The following is a 12,789-nucleotide window of genomic DNA, read 5'->3' as shown; positions in this document are numbered from 1 at the left end:
AGGATGTAAAGTAATAAGAAAGGAACTACTTTATGTGAAAAGAAATAAAGATGGTTACTTACGTGTGGTTGTGTATTGCTTGTGGAAATCTATCAAACGTTGCAGCACCCAATGATTTTAATACATGATGGGAGATCACTGCCACGCCCAGTGAGCCTTTGCAGGACCTTTGTCTGTTGGTCCAAGAGATGAGGTTACCAAGGTTTGATGGAATAGAATTAGGAGGATCTTATTAGTTTAGTATGTTTCCTTCTTTTTTTTTTTTAAACATTCCTTTGATTGTTAAACGGAGAGGTGTTACTAGTTTGAAATAAATTTGCTTCTTAACATGGCATTATTTTTTATTTTTCAAATATCAATATTCAAATTATCATTAATTTTTGTAATATTATACCTAGTTAAGGTTCTGGATGGAAAGTTTATTATAAATCATACACACAATGTACTATTCTTTCACTTATGTGGTACTGTTTTTGTTTTCAAAAGTACAAAAAGAAAAATGAACTAGAGTGGACATTATGTATGATGAAATCTTTTTGTTTTTTCATATTGATTGTAAAATCTTCTGATGAAATCTTTTTGTTTGCTGATATTGTTAGTACAATCTCAAAGTTTTTGATAGTAAAGAATTATTTCTTTAAAAATAAAAATAAAAGAAGACAAAAATTCTATGCAAATAATCTTCAATAAAATCTTCATGCGGTATCTTATTAATCTCTGAAGGAATTGAAGCGAAAAAAAAAAAAAAAAAAACCAATCAATTGTCTTTGTTATAGTTATAATTATTGCTAAGCTAGAATTAAATGGCTAAAGTTCTTATTAAAGCCATAAAAGATGGCAAAGTTTAATTAGTTTGCCGATCTAAATAATCTATGCTAGTCAGACTTCGATAGATCTAATCCATTGCCTTCAATTAAAGATATTTGGTCTCAAAATTTTAATCATATATATATATATATATATATATATATATATATATATATATATATGCATATATAATTAACAAATATTGTTAATTTTTTTTAAAAAAAATCTCTCTATTTAGGTAGCGATTTTGGTTAAAGGTATTATGCTAACATAAATTTATGAATTTTGTCTTGTTTGGTGTTGAACGGTGCCTAAACCATCTTTGTGTGGGTCAAGTAAATATTTCTCGCTTACGCAAAAATTTCTGCTTAAAAAAAAAGAGTTGGAAAAGAGAATAGGCAAAAAGTAAAAAAAACGTATTTTTTCTACAAGTGAGAAGATTAGATAGTCATAAAAAATTTATTGCAAATAAAGATCCCTCTCCTTTGTATAGATCGAGACTGAGACTAAATTGATAAAAATTGTGCCTTTGTATAAATATGATATATCCAACACTTAGAATATTCTAGATACAAGAAATTTATAAAGTATTAGAAATATCTAGAAATGCTCTAGGACAGTTTAATGATATCTCTAGAATTAAAAGAATTTGGAATTAAAGTCCATGAATTTGATCAGTGACCAAGCCCCTTACCATTTTTTTTTCTATTCAAAAAAGGGAAAACGAATCTCTCTCCGGTATAAATCTCACCAACGCGCTTTGACAAAATTCTTGGCTCGCTGTTTTCTTCTCCTCTCGTCTTCTTTGCTCTCTATCCACTTTAAAAAATCCTCTCCTACTAGCTTGCTCGTAATCTAATCCTATTCCTCTCATTTCCTGTCATTCCCCACATCAAGATATTTCCAAAGATATTCTCCGAATCTTCTATCCCCTTTCCTCCCCTTATCTTTCTTCTTCTTCGTCCCGTGTTCTCTTTCTTCTGTTGTTCGGCTTTCTTGGATCACTGAGGCTCCTTGATATCTAGCCATGTGCGTGGAGAATTTAGACGAGGGTGGGGAAAAAATGGAAACTTTTGGCCTTTGCAAGACCCCGAATGAGAAAAGTTCTGATCTTGCCAAGTCTCATGTAAGATTGGACCTTCTTCTTGTATTTTTTCTCTAAATGCCTTTTTCTTTTTAATGTTTTCAGCTGTGTGCTGTTTCTTGTTTGATTTTTTAGATTCTGGGTAGTAAAGTATTTGTTTGTTCTGACAGAAACTCCTCTTCTTTCGAGTTTTCTTTCGGCTTTGTTCTTGTATTGATATGAGTGGTTTCTGCGGATTAATTGCGGTTTCAGAATCGAGGGAATATATTCTGTTTGGAGTATAGTTTTGTTTCTTTTGGTTTTTCCTCTTGTGATTGCTTTTCTCTTGTACATGAGCAAAAGTTAGTTCATTAATGGGCACTATGTAACTCTTTTTCAAATAAAAAAGGTTGAGAATCCATCAGTGATTTGTTAACCTGTACAACAAAGGGATGAGCATTCGGTAAAATCAAGCTCAATTCTGGAAAAAAAATTATGAGGGGAGAGTTTGATAGTTTTGATATTGGGTTTCAAATGGCTATTTCTCCAATGGTACTTAAGTCCGGGATTTAGTGTTGTTCTAACCAGTTTATTATCAATATCAAAGGAAATATTTTATGATCGTAGTTTCACAACCTTTTTTTGTTTGGTACTCCATTTATTACTGTTGCTGTGGTGCTTGGTTGTTGAAAAGGAAGTGCGAAAAATCAAATTGTTGTCTATATCTGAGATTTGATGACGTTCATTGTTTGCCAAATATAGTGAGAAGTATATGTGACTCTATTATTTGTGCAAAGTATGTGAATTTTTCTCTTAATTAGGCCCTCCAATTGTTCATCAATTTAAGTGCATGTAAGTTTTGTCCAAATATATGTTTCAATACTCTTTATAAGAAAGTTCAATTATTTCTTGATGGCCTGAGTCTCAAAAGTATGTAGAGAAATGTAATTGCCATCATGGCGAGTAAACAAACCACAAATTCAAGCTGCACGTGTTTTGCGCTGTCTAGAAGTATCGGCTTTTTCAACATTAGAGTTCTTCTATGTTCTGTTTCCCAACAATGAAGTATGTGCAAAGGTTTTAAGTTTGAAGTTGTCAGAGAAAGACCTAAATTAATGTGCTGCTAGAAGCATATATTCCACTGCAAATATTTTTTTTCCATGGGGCTGTTTTTTTTCACTTGAAAAAGCCTTGAAAGCTGGTTTCCCTGAAGGCTTGTCATATTAAACATTACTGTGACATGCTTTGTTTTCTTGAAGAAGCCCGTATGGTTTTTGACTAATCTTCTATGAATTATAAAGATATACTTAAAATATCTTAGAAATCAGTTGTTCTGATAGATGGTAAAGTATCCTCTTATTCCTGTGAATTGAGGCATCTTATATTTGCTATTGCAAATGATGTCTATAAAAGCTAAGCTTACAAGTTATATTTTCTTGACTACACCCTGTTTTTATACATGAGTAGTTATCTAGAGTATAGCACCAGTAAAGGTTTAAGCCTAACTGGATGGTTAAGTAACATTATTTTCTGTGACTAACATTGGGCATGTGTGATGCATGTGAAGCAAGCATCTTTGGGTATGAAAGAGGCAAAGGTCAGGTGATACATATAGGAAGATAGATAAACATGTTGAGAAAGCTCATAGACACAAAAACAATAGAAGACATGGGATTCTACGTCCCACTCCAATGGGATTAAAATTCCAATTAATATTATCTGATGGATGGCACTGATTGCTTCCTTGTTTTATTATAATAAATGTGTCATGCATCGGTTGCTTAAAAAGAAAGGAGGATCTACATAGGGAGGCTGAGGAAAATTCATTGATGCTGAGGCTCATATCCTTATCCTTGGACTGTAATTGTAAATATTATGCTGGGTGTGGTACACAAAATTGGCTTTCTTTTCTCCTTCATGTCTAGATTGGTCCCTGCTTATGTTGCTTGTGATTGTAGTGAAAATTAGACGCATTTATTTGATGTTAGTTGGTGGAGCATTGTTATGCAAACTACCCTGGCCTTTTGGAACCTAGTAGCGGGGAATTTAGCTGCCTGTGACTTGATTAAGGATGTAGGTAATAAGAAAAGAGCTACCTCATGTGAATAGAAATAGAGATGGTAAACATGTGGCTGTTTATTGGTCGTGGAAATCTATCAACCATTGGGTACCTAGTGATGTTAATAATGGCATTCTAAAATCTTGGAGATAAGCGTCATACCAAGTAACCTTTCCTTGCTCTTACCCAAGGTACACGATACCGTACCGAGCCAGACAATATGGGGCATACCATACTATAACAGTACCGAACTAGTACATGGTACTTGGGGCATATACATGGAATCTATTCTCGTACTGAGTGTACCAACACAGTAACAAAATGGCACTAGTATGGGGCCCGATACCGAGATGGCGTAGCTTGCTCCTATCCCTTTAAGATCTTGGTCGTTTGACCCAAGAGATGAGTTGCCCCCTACTATATTAGTTACTTAGGATGGTAAGACTTCATGATGAGGCCAAAGAAGCAAGGATATGGTTAGTCAAGTATGTCATTCGGCATCGTTTCAACTTTTTTGTTTCGGTATTTCAATTAATTCTAATTGTTAGAATTATGCATTAGGATGACATTTAGTTATGACAGATTAAGGTATGGATTATCTACATTAGAAGTTTTATGCAAGTCCTATTTTTTATCATCTATGTTGCCTCTAGATTATATTTTTCTAATGGCATGCTGTTATAGAAACTTTGTTATAGATCATATGTGCAATATTTTTTTTCCATTACAATTGCTTATTGTTTCCTATAATACTTATATAAGGCCTAAATTGGCAAATGACAACAGAATTACCTGTCAATGATCTTAGTTGTTATAAGTATCTCTAAGATAGCATTAATTGGCTAAAATTCTTTAAAAAGCCATGAAAGATGATAAGTTTAAGTGGTTCACTAATTTAAATGGTCCACACTAGTCAAGACTTGGAAAAAAACTCAGGTATCCAATTTTTCCTTCAGTTTGATGACATTTGGTCTCAAAATTGTTTATCTTTTATACTTAGCAAATAAGGCCATTGCACCCATCTTCTACTACGAGCAAGCTTTAGTGTTATTCAAAATATTCCCAAGGACAAAAAACAGAACACCTCTTACTTAGATGGTAACTTGGGTTAAGGATACCCTATGCTCACATATGGGTGACCGCAGCTTAGATCTTAGTCTTAGAACATGTGGCAAAGCCTCTCATGCGTGTAGTGTTACTTTTTCATTTAAAAACAAAACATCTCTCTTTCTAGTATCGATCCCAACAACACTCGGAAAGTTCTCGATTCTCTTTTCTTCTCTACTTTCCTCTCTAGTATTAATCCCACCAACACCTGGAAAAATCTCAACTCTCTCCCCCTCCCATTTCCTACATCAAGAGATATCCAGAGATTCTTTGGTTTGGCGTTCTTGGTATAGTTCTTGAATGATCAAGATTCCCTGAGAGATTCCCTGAGAAATAGCCATGTCCATGGAGAATTCGGAGGAGGTTGACAACAAGATGGACTCTTTGAGCCTTTACAAGACCCAGAATGAGAAAAGTCCTAATCTTACTATGTCTCATGTAAGATATAACCTTCTTATTTTTCTATTTTTGACTAATGGTTGTTGTTTTTTTTTTTAATTAGATTCTGGGGAGTATAATATTTGGAATTTTTATAGAAATTTCTTATCTTTGGGTTTTCTTTTGGCTTTGTTATTGTATCGGTATCTTTTGATTAATTGCAATTCTAGAATTGTTGTTGCAATTAACTCAGTTTAGTGCCTAATTTTGTTTATTTTCATATCTTCCACTTATGGTTGCTTTATCAATTTGAGCGAAAATTTGTTCATTTACGAGCAAACAGTATTTTATTTTAAAAAAAAGAAATATAAAGATGAAGAACTCATCATCAATTCATTAAATTATACATAAAAGGGATAAGTACTTTGTAAGTCAAGGCTAGTTATGGAAAAAGTTTTGTTCTAATCTAAGGATTCTTGATGATATTCATGTTGGATTTTATATGCCTATTTCTCTAATGGTACTTAAGTATGGGATTTGGTTTGATTTAACTTAAGGTTTTATGTCTTGGTACTAGGTTCCATTCTAGTACTTTACTAATACACTATAGCATGGTACGCCCCTGTACTAACACAGGTGAAGGTGCAAAGTTGGAATAACACCTACACCATGTCCCAGTATGGTATCGTATTACACCTGTGTACTATGTTAGTCCCATACTTGTTTGGTATGGTATGCTCATTCTGGAATTGTACAGTCCGATATGTAAAACCTTGATTTAGTTAGTTCGTAATAAGTAGTATAAGAGATTTTATTATCAGCTGACACTACCTTTCTTTTTTTCAGTATTCTATTAATCATGTGGCTATGGTGATGTTTTGTTGATAAGGAGCCAACAAAATTTAATCATTGCATCTTTGGAGATTTGATAATGATTATTGGTTTTGTGAAATATAGTCAGAAATATATGATTATTACCTATACGAAGTGTTTGAATTTTACCTTAATTCAGGCACTTTGGTTGTTGATTAATTGATGTGCATGTCAAGTTTTGTTCAAATATATGTTACAATGTTCTGCTTATAAGAAAGTTCAATCATGTTTTAATGGTCTGCCTATGGGTAATTATCCTATCTTCCTCTTACAAACATGTATAGAAGTAAAATTGTCATTGTGGCTATGAAACAAACCACAGATTTGAACCCTACCTAGTTTAAGGAGCCATATGCTTTTTGTGTGCATGTATACGCTTTCCAACATAAGAGTTCTTATGGTTTCTATGTACTGGTACTAAATGATGTGCAGAACTATTATGAAGTTTAAATGTTGGGGAAAGAGTTGGATTAATGTGTCGATAGGAACATATGTTCCACTAATGTTTTTCCAAGGGTCTGTTTGTTTCACTTGAAAATCTTTGAAAGCTGCTTTCCTCAAAAGTTGGTCTTGTTAATTCTCCTGGCTACTCCATTCTGCTGAACATTTCTTGGAACTACGACATGACTACGTTTTCCTGAAGAGATCCATACCTTGGTGAGTGATCTTCTATGAATAAAAAAAAATACTTAAAACTATCTTAAAAATTACTTCTGTTGACAGATATGCTAAAGCATCCTTTTATTCCTCAGTAGAGGTATCCTTCTTTTTATATGATTGGCAAGCGATGTCTAGAATAGCTACATTTATAGGTTTACTTATTTGAGCGCACCCTTTTTATACTACTCATAGCATACTCTGGCACTCATGTCATATCAGTCTCAGGGATGTTGTTGGGTCAAGTGAGGTGTGGGTACCTTTCAACCCATATTAGTACCTGTTGGGTTTTCAGGTCGAGATTTTACCCAGACCTTTACATCCAAGAAGCAGGTGGATGAGAGTAGGAGAGATTCATGAGACCCAACAAGTCTATGAGTTGAGTCCGGGCATATCAAGACCCACACCTGACCTGATGCCCATTGGTTTGGATTGGGTCCAGATCTAGGTCCCAAGCAAGTACCATAACTAGAGAATCTAAATTCCATTCATGTCCCGGCATAATTAATAAATGTAGAGCCCATTTATTTTTCGGGCTGGACTTGGGTATGCTATTGGCCTGGCCTGGGCTCGTGCCCGAACAAGGTCCAAAATAGAGCTCAAATTCAGGCTCGAATCAATTTATTTTTGTATGTTGTTTTTTAGAGAGAATAATGAGGAAGTAAAGGATAAATTAAAATGGCTTTCACTGAAAATATTGTATCATATATCATTTACTTGTGTTATAGGAGAGAGCCTAATTTTTAACTAGCTCATTCACTTGTAAAGCAATATTATGAAACATTAAACTTCAATTGGGTTCAAACCGGGCTTGGGCTTGGGCTCGGGCTCGGGTCAGGCACGGGCTTGGATTATGCAAAAAATTTTGGGCCTAAGCCTGGCCCGAAGCCTAAAAAAAAATTGGGCCGAGTTTGGGTAGGGGCATGGCCCGACCCGGCCCACTTCCAGCCTTATCTGATAAAAGTTTCCATTTTCCAATCCTTTCGTTGCAGTTATAGTGAAATGTTTAACCTCCATACTTTCATCTACTGCATCGAAAACATAGTTGGTCAGTTTGACTTGGGAACTCTTTCTCCTAAATAGGCAAATCCATGTTCTATTACTTCCAGTAGGAGGCCTTTAATGCACCTTAGGGGCTGGCTACAGTATAGGTTGTGCCCATCATTTAACTATAATTTGGTTCAAACTAAGCAAGATGCAGTAATTCATATGTTGCACCCTATCCTGCAATTCTTTAAAAAATTTATGACAGTGCAGCATTAGTACAAGTCCTTGTTGTCTTTGGCCTTTAGATCTCTCATCCATGTCCATGAAGTATTTATAGGAGCTTTTGCTTCTCAAGTAAATTTGGAATTTGGGGATAACTTAGGCCCAATTCCTTAATTATCAGCTCTAGCCCAGTTGCTTCAACCTTGCATCTTTGCTGGTTTCATGATTAGGTTTTTAACTCTAGTTTTTCTTTGTTGTATATCTAGGCATCCTTGAACATGCATATAGTTTATCATCCTTTAGTTCAGTCTTAATTTAAGATTTATTCTGTAAACTGAAATTTCAATAAAATAAAAAAAAGGAGATTTTATACTTTAATTTTTCTTTCTTGTATATCTAAGCATCCTTGAACATGCATATAATTTATACATGTAACCATTATAATCTATATCAATTGATTCATCTCCCTGCCTTTGCTTCTCGTTATATATGCCTTAAAGCTGTACTCCAGTTTTCCTATATTTGTTATTTGTATGTTACAAAGGATTTTCCACATATTATAGAAGTCACAATGAGAGCTTAATAAAAATAGAATTTGCCCTAGAGATGCCAGGCAGCATGAGTAATTCTTGACTAAAGTTTGCAGAAAGTTGATTATGTAGTAACATTACTGATGGCTTAGCCAGTAAACTTAAATTGATCGATTCTGGCTTGATTTATGGGGAACACCTTGAGAATAATGATTGTAGTATAAAATCATTGGACCCAACTTTTTGTTCAGAACGTGAAAGATTCGTCAAGCTGAGTTTCCCTATTCAAGGTTGTCTAGCATTATGCTTCTGAAATTTGGACATTTCACTAACTGAAGCCCAAAATCCACGTGAGGCACAGCACTGCCTGTGGCACAGTGTTTTCGAAAGAATGAAACTAGAAGATAAAGTTGTTACAAAAGATGATTTTATGCATTTAAATTGAAACATTACATGTTTAGAATAGACTTGTATATTTGTATTATCTAATGATATGTGTACATATATGCAATCAAACACATAGGAGGCTCGGCCCAGGTTCATTTGAGTATAGGTGGTTTCGAAGCAACATTGTTGGCCTGTGAGCCCAAGCTGAATTTTTTGTCAGCTCATACTGGGCAAAACTTGCTTATCTAGTTAATGGTATATATATTCCGCAGTAACTTTGGTGGCATATTCTTAGATTTCCAGATCAAACTAAGAAGATTTCATACAGGCATTCCCCCCTACACTTTTTCCTTTCTACTTTAGTTTTTTCATGATATTTTTGCAGATGGAAAGAATATGTGAGAATACAGTGGCCATAGACAGCAAGCAAAACCCATTAATAGATTTTGTCCCAGTTACTCGATCAGGGGACTGGTCTGATATTGGCAGTCGGGAGTATATGGAAGATACCCATGTGTGCATCTCTGACTTGGCTAAGAAGTATGGTTATCATTCACTGGATCAGGAGACGGTTTCTTTTTATGGAGTAAGTCCCAATTGGTCATTTTTTCCTCACATTCTATATGCCTACTTGTAAGTCATGTTATATCTCCATAATAAATACTTGAGATGCTCGAAAAACATGTGATTCTAGTATTCTACCCTTTGATCATGTTTGAGTGTAACATATTTTCTCCATTTTGAGTATGATCTGGCTGGGTATTGTTGTGGTTCTTCAGTTAATGTAACCATAATCAACTAAAACTTTTTTATGATTGCAGATGTTATTTGAAATAAAAGGACTTTAATGAAATTAATTCTTCAATATTGCCCAAAAAATTCCATTGTTTTTTCTTTATTTGTGATTTCATGAGTAAAAGTAAAACTTAAAACCAAATGATGTTTCCAATCTGTAGGACAACATGGTTTATTCTAAGAAAAACATTAGGATATGCACACATTTCTGGATTGTTACATCTGCAAACCAATAGTCTAAGGAGTATTTAACTGTCTAAAGTCTAAACTTACACAGTTGTATTCAATTACTGATTCTAGGGATTAACCATGCTGCCTGCCTAAAGGGTGGGCTTAACTAGAGCATTCCTTTGGTATTTGTTTTTGAAAGTGTTCATATGATGACTATTGTGCTTGGAATTCATAACTAGAAAAAAATAAATAAATAATATACAATTTTTAAAGGATGTTTGGTACTCCATGAAATCCCCTTCATAAATTATTCTTTTAAGTTCCTCATTATCCTAAAGCATTTCCAATATTATTTTAGCAACCTTTCCAATACAATATTCCAATTGATTCTACCTAGCTATGTTGTACAAATTTCTAGTTGCAAATAACTTTAGTAGCTTATTTTGTGAAAACTGTTTAATTTTTTCCTTGGCAATTTCATTTCCTTATTCTTGGGCATCATTGGCTCTCATCTCCTTACTTTCTGCTCCTAATATGGACATGAGGACATCTATAACAACCCCTTTTTCAATGCATGAACCACCTAAGGATGATTGAAACACTCTCTCTTTATTTTATTCATTCCGTGCTAACAGATATCCTGTTAAAAATTTATTTATGCCTTTAGCTTCATTGTCATTAATTTTCCTACTTTCCAGGGTCAAAAGTACCTCTGCGAACTAATATAGACAGCCTTTTTCTACAGACCTAACTATTTTAGAAAACCACAACAGTAAATGCCTCCACCATAGTTTTATCTATGTGATTTTTGGATGACCAAGACCTGTGATATGATAGCCCTGTGTCATTAATTCATTGACAATAGTTTAACAAATTTGTGGACCACATAGCTATGGTTTCCTTCCTAGTTATTACATTTGAGCTGTTGTTAGCTTTTTTTCATTGTTATATAGCAACAAAGCTCAGATTATTGCTTGAGTTTGAGAACAGCATGATATTCTATGTGCATTATTCAATCTTCTCTGACATTGTTCCACTGTATTTCCATTGTCTTGATGCATGTACTTTACTGCCTTAAATAACTTTATTCGCATATCTGAGTTCAGGTATTTGATGGACATGGAGGGAAAGGTGCTGCACATTTTTTCTGTGACAGTTTACCTAGGGTCATTGTGGAAGATGCTGAATTCCCTCTTGAACTTGAAAAGGTAGTCACGAGATCGTTTATGCAAACTGATACTCAGTTTGCAAAGATTTGTGCTGTTCAGTCTGCACTGTCATCTGGGACAACAGCACTTACTGCAATGATAATTGGAAGGTCGGTTTATCCATCCATTGAAACTTAAAACCCTTTGTTTTCTTCAGTGTTCATTGACTAGAAAATAGAGAAAATGTTATAAATCGTATATATGTGTCAGTGACTTCTATTTTTAAATTATAATTCTAACATATTCTTGCAGCCACCTTTGCAAAAATATCTGTAAGATGTAAATACTATTTTATGAGGGATTATGGACCAATGAAGATCTTTTTATTCTCTAGAGTACATTCAATGATTTAGTATATTTCATTTTCGGCTAATCATTCCTAAGTAGTCATCAAACTTTTAACCTGCAGCATTATTACTTCTCCCTCTTCTTTCTTACAAAATAGCATATTCTAGCATCAAGGTTCTTTCATCTTTTGTTTCATTTTTTTTCTTATTTGAATTTGTCATTTTTAATTCCACCTTGATTTCCTATTCTTGAGTTCATGACGTTGATTATTAATGATGGAAACGACAGATCTCTATTAGTTGCTAATGCTGGAGACTGCCGAGCTGTGCTTTCCCGACTTGGGATGGCAGTAGAAATGTCCAAGGATCACAGGCCCTGTTGTATCAAGGAAAGAAAACGCGTCGAATCCCTTGGTGGCTACATCGATGATGGATACTTGAATGGTCAGCTTGCTGTGACCCGAGCTCTTGGTGATTGGCATCTGGAGGGCATGAAAGGTATTGGCGAGCGAGGTGGACCCTTGAGTGCTGAACCAGAGCTTAGGATGATTACTTTAACAAAAGATGATGAGTTCCTGATAATAGGCAGTGATGGTATATGGGATGTCTTCTCGAACCAAAATGCTGTAGATTTTGCTCGGAGGAGGCTCCAAGAACACAATGATACGAAATTGTGTTGCAAGGAATTGGTTGAGGAGGCAATAAGGCGAGGAGCTACAGACAATCTGACAGCAGTTATGGTATGCTTCCACTCAGACCCCCCTGCTCGGATGGGGGTACACAGGACTAGAGTGCCGAGGGGCATATCAGCCGAGGGATTTCATAGCCTTAGGCGCTCTCTAGAAGCTTAAACAAAGGCAGGCTTTGCCTTTGTACACTCTTGCTATATGCTTTGTCCATATATTTTTATCGTCTAATTCTATTATAGAGGTGTCCTAGCAGAAATTCAAGGTGTTGTATTGTCATTGATGGAATGAGTTGTTGAAAAACCCAGTTCTTAAAGTATCCATTTTGAGTTGTTTGTAAATTATTAGCTGGAGCTGATAAGGCTGGAGTGATGGTGCATCCAGGGCTCTTTGAGCTTGTTATTGTGATGTTTAGGTATGGATGTGTATGCAAATAAAATAGTACTGATGCTGAGAATTGCATCATGTAGTTTATGTGTATAAACTAAAATACTACTGATCATTGATTCAACAAAAAATGCATTTTGCTGGTATTTTTTTTTCTTTTTATTATTCAGATTCGAGACAAGTTT

At 34.8% G+C, this 12,789-nt stretch overlaps 1 protein-coding gene across 3 annotated transcripts; it reads left to right on the top strand.

The window, feature by feature from the left end:
- Window positions 1-1,495: 1,495 nt before the first annotated feature.
- Window positions 1,496-12,750, top strand: LOC103723848 (probable protein phosphatase 2C 27). Of its 3 annotated transcripts, none has more exons than XM_008814915.4 (4): window positions 1,496-1,933; window positions 9,456-9,656; window positions 11,143-11,354; window positions 11,821-12,750. In XM_008814915.4, the coding sequence occupies exons 1-4, from the start codon at window positions 1,835-1,837 to the stop codon at window positions 12,380-12,382; spliced, it is 1,074 nt and encodes a 357-aa protein (XP_008813137.1). In that variant the 5' UTR covers window positions 1,496-1,834; the 3' UTR covers window positions 12,383-12,750. The 3 variants fall into 3 exon arrangements, with proteins under 3 accessions (XP_008813137.1, XP_026656064.2, XP_038971926.1); XM_026800263.2 differs by lacking the exon at window positions 1,496-1,933 and adding an exon at window positions 1,965-5,474; XM_039115998.1 differs by lacking the exon at window positions 1,496-1,933 and adding an exon at window positions 5,495-6,944.
- Window positions 12,751-12,789: the final 39 nt, after the last annotated feature.

This window comes from Phoenix dactylifera, unplaced genomic scaffold, assembly GCF_009389715.1.
Source record: "Phoenix dactylifera cultivar Barhee BC4 unplaced genomic scaffold, palm_55x_up_171113_PBpolish2nd_filt_p 000046F, whole genome shotgun sequence".
In the NCBI taxonomy this organism is placed as follows: domain Eukaryota; kingdom Viridiplantae; phylum Streptophyta; class Magnoliopsida; order Arecales; family Arecaceae; genus Phoenix; species Phoenix dactylifera.
This window is presented reverse-complemented; position numbering and strand designations above follow the sequence as displayed.